Consider the following 6,067-nt stretch of genomic DNA (forward strand, 5'->3'; position numbering starts at 1 on the left):
TAGAGGAGATTGATGGATACTTTTAAATAATTTTCAAAAATTGCAACATCGCTAAAGCTGACCGCTTTATCAAGCGGCAGATTCAAAGCTTTATGTAGTTGGATCGCTCTCTCCTGTATTACATGATCATTGGCATTGTTACCTTTATCCAGAAGTTTACAGACGCTAGCGGCCAAACACAGGTTATTACCTACGCGTCTGAAGTCATAGAGATATCTCTTTCTTTTATCTATTATTAAACTTTGGGGCAGGCGCTGTAAACTACGCCCAGTCAAACCAGACCCTGCCCTGTTTTTAAAAATACTGATCACAAATCTTAAGCCTGTGGATAATAAGAATTCAGCGTTACTTTGAAGCGTGTTTGTAATCTGATTCAAAAAACTGGCAGCGTCTAATGTTTCTTGCGGCTTACGATGCGAATAGATGGCATTGTGTAACCCACCCCCCTCCAATCTAAGCTGAACGCGGTCGGCCGGATCCACGCCCGCAAGGACACCATCGAGCATGGCCTGTATAGCCGTATGAATGGCTCGAACCCCCTCTACAAATGATGTAACCCTGTCCAAATTAACAAACCGATAGTGATTGTGGTACTCAACGGCTCTGAAATTCGGTCGTTGTCGTTCATAACTGTTAATTGCCTCTAAGTATACATGTTGCCGACCTTCGTCATTACCGGGTGACTCAACACGGCCTGCATCATCATATATGGGGCTTGCATCGCGCTCAATATTGTCAGCCTGTGATTCGTCATTCGGTAATGCATGGGGTGGGGATTGATCTAAATCTACACGCCTCGCACTGTGCTGACCGCCTACCACATGTTCCCTGTGCCGCTTGCGTTTTCTCAATTGGCCACCTACCGCATGTTCCCTGTGCCGCTTGCGCTTTCTCGATCTGATTAATGTTGTTACAGCCTGTTTCACCTTTGCGCGTCGGAATAACTGTGAGATCTTGTATGTTAAACAAGGTTTAATTCGTGGTTTTTTTTTACAGTCATTTAAATTTAAAACACGTTTCAAACCATTGCCTAGCATGCCTAGTCACGGATCAGTTTCATTTATTTCTGCAAAATGATGTATGTTGGCTTTAATAAATTCAGTGGTCTTAACCGACCGATCTATGTATTTTGACATGACATTCATATACGTCTCAACAACTTCTTTAACAATGTCTTGTTTACATTTACTACCGTGGCACACACCTTTAATGTGTTTTAACAAGTATCCGGCTTTTACGCCCATGTTCTCAACATCTTCCCGTATCTTACCCAACAGCGCGTAAAATTGTATTTCAGCGTCTTGGCCTAATTGTTCTGAATTTTGACATTCATCAACTATGTCGGGCGCTAGCCCTCGCGCCGGTACACAAGCATCAGCCGATGCGTGTACCAGGGCTGTCGTTGTAAAAATATTGGGCATTGATGTTACACAATCAACCGTTGTAGTATCACCAGGTATTCCTGCAACGGCTGATAATACTTCATCAGAACTATTCTGCGGATCTTGTGTCGTTGACTCTACACAGTTTGTAATAAGCTCTTGCCCATTTATGTCATCAATATCTGATATCACAGGATTACCGGCTATGTGTCTTGTTTCTGTTTCAGAGCAATCCTGTGTATCGGTAATAGTGATGACATCGGATTGCGACAATTGCTTAACATTACTTCTTGAGTCAATATTTGATAACAAACCAATGCCTGCTATGTGTCTTGTTTCTGTTTCAGAACAAACCTGTGTATCTGGAATTGTGATTACAGCGGATTGCGACAATTGCTTAACATTACTTCTTGAGAGACGCGATGCCCTCTTAACCTTTACAGTCTTTGTATTACCAGCGACATCCCGGTCTGCAGTGTTAAACGCTGTGTGTTTTGATGTTACAGCAACATCATTACTTACGCATGATACAGTTTGTAACGCGATCCTTCTCCGTTGCGGCTTATCATTTTCGGAATATGACAATTTTCTTTTCAGATCTGTAAATGTTGAATTATGACTTCTCTCATTCGTTCTTGGTCGAGCTGGCTTTCGTTTGTTCGGGACGATACAGCCGTTATGCACAGCCATAACTGATGACCTAGCAACGTCCTTATGTACAATTGCCGGCGTTACGAATTGATGGTTCTCCGCTTCAGCGGCGGTTGTGCGTTTTGATATTTTCCCGCTTGTACTAGGTCTGTGTATCTGCGCGCATGTATCACTGACTGTTGGTATCAAAGGAGCATAGCGTCTTGCTACAGCATCATCTGTAATACATATATTATAAAATAAATATAAACGACTCTGCATGTAAATCAGTATTTAAATCACCGCATAACAATATACCATATAACAGTGTTTGATTACACACCTGCTGCTGCGAATTGATGGCTTTCCGTTTCAGCGGCGGTTGTGCGTTTTGATATTTTCCCGCTTGTACTAAGACGGGGTATTTGCGCTACTGTATCACATCCTGATGGTATCGTCGGCGCATAACGCATTGCTACAGCGTCATCTGTAATACATATATTATAAAATAAATATAAACAACGCTGCCTGAAAATCAGCATTTAAATCAACGCATAACAATATACCATATAACAGTGCTTGATTACACACCTGCTTTATATTCGAATGTTTTAGCACGACCCCCTGTCGCGTGTGGGAAAAACGGTTGCTCATCAACAACATTGCTGTTCTGTATAGATGTGTTGTGACAATAATCAGGTTTGTTCAATATATCCCGTAGAATAACATCAGCCGTCGCATCATCCATTTTTGTGGCATCTTTAGCCGGTGAAAAATGAAAAATAAAAATAAAAAAAATAAAAAATATTACATACGGTATAAAATTAGAATAACATGAAAAAGCGATTCATTACTGAGAATATAAAGTGTGTACAGTTTACAACAAATCAGCACAACTGTACAAGGTTTATTTTTAATTCTTTAGCCGTGGAAAAATAAAAAATAAAATGAAAAATAAATAAAGATATCATGTTACTCACAATCTGGCGCCAATTCCAAAATATTATTAAAATCCGGTATAGCGCTGAAGTCTAAGCCAAAGGGACTATCAACAGACAAATCGAGATTCTCTGTATTTGTGATTACTGTCAAATCGTGGGAAATAAAAATGAGAAAATAATAATTATTTAATAATTACTATTTAATAATTACTTATCAATGTATCCAGACTGTTGTACGTTCATACTATTTAAACTTTTAAAAATGAACAAATTGTAGACCTTGACTATAATTTCATACTATTTAAACTTGAAATATAAATAAAAACGCGTCAATGTCCTTTATAGACATAGCTTACTTTGAGAGGTTTGATAACTTGGCAAAGCATCATCATCATCAGAAGAAGAAGATCTGTTTCTAACCATGAAAGTGTTTTTGTTGTTGATGTTCTGCATTGTCTGTCTCTGAAAATGAGAGACGGTTAATTTTAGTTGAAATATTGTGTTGGCGCATTCCCAAAATGAACCACTAGATGTCGCTATTACCACATATTTAAATAACATTCAGACAGCCACATTATTAAAACTATATGTTCTATGTGTTACAATGCATCGCTAAACAACTACATCAATGTGGTATACCCACATTGATGTTGCTGTTTAGCGATGCATTTCACATATGAGTGCATAATGCGCTTTGTACAATAGGTTTGAAATATTAACATATTATACATGTATGCCTAAAAACAAAGGATGCAATGGCAGGACAGAATCGTGTAACAGTGTGTATATCGTGGCATAGAAACAACATATTTAAACAGCATTCAGAGCCATATTTGTAAAATAAATAAAAAAAAAAAAAAAAAAAAAAAAAAATGCAATATGTATAAATATAATAATAATAATAATAATTATGATAATAATAATAATAATAATAATAATAACAACAACACTTACCATTATAACTTCAAGTGTGTATAGCTGTGCGGCTTCAGTTGAAATTTCTTCTCAGTGCACTTCAGTGATGTGGTCTGTTCTTATAACACTGGCTGTGAGCCATATGGCCCCCACCAACCTGTGGTACGCCGTCCCACATTTCCAAGATGCTTGGGCGGGACTTTTAAATATATAAATTCTAGTCTATAATTTAGTAAATGTGATAAATATTTTCAGTTACAATAAAGATATAATCTTTTAGCTGTTTCTTAAATGTCATACACAGTGCATCAAACGCATACCAAATACATTTATATTATATATACAGAAGAAAAAAAATAAATAAATAAATAAAAAAAATAAAAATCCTGAGTGGTCTAAACTACTTGTATAGATTGAATGGAAGTCATTCCAAATGGGTATATCTTATACTGTAGAATATGAGGCTCATAAAAAGCGCATAAATTATTTAATAATAAAATGAATTTATAAAAAGCATTATACAGAAGTTCTTATGAACTAATGTGCATGAATACAAAATTATTTTATGATTCCATAAATATACACTGGCTTACTGATTTGTAGCTAAAATTACAAAAAATATTGTCTTTGTACATGAATACAAAATTATTTTATGATTCCATAAATATACACGGGCTTACTGATTTGATTAGGACCCATCACCATGATATCTCATTATGGTATGTAATGAATCCAAAAGTTGGAAAAATCCGATTTGAGTTAACACATAAACCTGTAGGTGGTGCTAATGTTCCTCTACAGAGATAACAATCGAAAATGGTCATGGTCAAATTATAAGCAATGGTCATGGTCAAATTTGCACATCGTGCTTCTGAGGGGTTTCTGTGACATTTAAAATGACCTTTGTGACATTTTAAAATGATCTTTTAATTAGTGCCATGTGTGATGAACCCTTGCTTCTAAGAATGGTCATGGTTAAATTGTACATCGTGGCTTCTGAGGGGTTTCTGTGACATTTAAAATGACCTTTGTGACATTTTAAAATGATCTTTTAAATTAGTGCCATGTGTGATGAACCCTTGCTTCTAAGAATGTTCATGGTTAAATTGTACATCGTGGCTTCTGAGGGGTTTCTGAGCATTTAAAATGACCTTTGTGACACGGTCATTAGTGATTATCCTTTTTAAAACTGTAACATGTGTGACTCATGAAGTTTCAGCTGCTGGAATGTAAGAACATTTTGTGTTACAAAAAAAAAAAAAAAAAAAAAGATGTATTTTAAAGTGTGTGTCATATGTGACATTCTGCGACGGGGTGTTGCGCGACACTCTGCGACTGGTGTTACGCGACAATTTTTAATACGGTTTAATATCGAACACTATAAATTTTATATTAATTTTATATTAAGCGATATAAAACACTATCATTTAATATTAAAAGGGGGCGGGTCCTAGGGCAAGGGGGCGTTAACAACTGTCAAGTTTGACAGAAAGGTTGACTTTATCTACTAAAGACACTGGAGAAATGAAGAACTTGGGAGCGATGTTTAAAGACACTGAAGAAATGAAGAACTTGTGAGCGATGTTTAAAGACACTGGAGAAATGAAGAACTTGTGAGCGATGTTTAAAGACACTGAAGAAATGAAGAACTTGTGAGCGATGTTTAAAGACACTGGAGAAATGAAGAACTTGTGAGCGATGTTTAAAGACACTGGAGAAATGAAGACCTTGGGAGCGATGTTTAAAGACACTGAAGAAATGAAGGACTTGTGAGCGATGTTTAAAGACACTGAAGAGATGAAGACCTTGTGAGCGATGTTTAAAGACACTGGAGAAATGAAGAACTTGTGAGCGATGTTTAAAGTCACTGAAGAAATGAAGGACTTGTGAGTGATGTTTAAAGACACTGAAGAAATGAAGGACTTGTGAGTGATGTTTAAAGACACTGAAGAAATGAAGGACTTGTGAGTGATGTTTAAAGACACTGAAGAAATGAAGAACTTGTGAGCGATGTTTAAAGACACTGGAGAAATGAAGAACTTGTGAGCGATGTTTAAAGACACTGAAGAAATGAAGAACTTGTGAGCGATGTTTAAAGACACTGGAGAAATGAAGAACTTGTGAGCGATGTTTAAAGACACTGGAGAAATGAAGAACTTGTGAGCGATGTTTAAAGACACTGGAGAAATTAAGAACTTG

The 6,067-nt window shown here is 36.7% G+C and overlaps 1 protein-coding gene across 1 annotated transcript; it reads right to left on the reverse strand.

Moving 5' to 3' along the window:
* Nucleotides 1-512: 512 nt before the first annotated feature.
* LOC135000449 (uncharacterized) lies at nucleotides 513-2,875 on the reverse strand. The gene is made up of 3 exons (XM_063951503.1): nucleotides 2,604-2,875; nucleotides 2,356-2,499; nucleotides 513-2,251 (listed from the first exon to the last, which is right to left on the reverse strand). Exons 1-3 carry the CDS (start codon nucleotides 2,758-2,760, stop codon nucleotides 1,044-1,046), a joined length of 1,509 nt encoding a protein of 502 aa, XP_063807573.1. The 5' UTR covers nucleotides 2,761-2,875; the 3' UTR covers nucleotides 513-1,043.
* Between the last annotated feature and the right edge of the window lie 3,192 nt (nucleotides 2,876-6,067).

Source organism: Pseudophryne corroboree, unplaced genomic scaffold, assembly GCF_028390025.1.
Source record: "Pseudophryne corroboree isolate aPseCor3 unplaced genomic scaffold, aPseCor3.hap2 scaffold_1540, whole genome shotgun sequence".
NCBI lineage: Eukaryota > Metazoa > Chordata > Amphibia > Anura > Myobatrachidae > Pseudophryne > Pseudophryne corroboree.

Bases quoted from the DNA above. Each gene is read 5' to 3' on its own strand.
- LOC135000449 (XM_063951503.1), bottom strand. From the start codon at position 2,760: ATGGATGATGCGACGGCTGATGTTATTCTACGGGATATATTGAACAAA. The intron at 2,500-2,603 runs GTGTGTAATCAA...TATGTATTACAG, and splicing joins AACATTCGAATATAAAGCAG to ATGACGCTGTAGCAATGCGT. The intron at 2,252-2,355 runs GTGTGTAATCAA...TATGTATTACAG, and splicing joins CCATCAATTCGCAGCAGCAG to ATGATGCTGTAGCAAGACGC.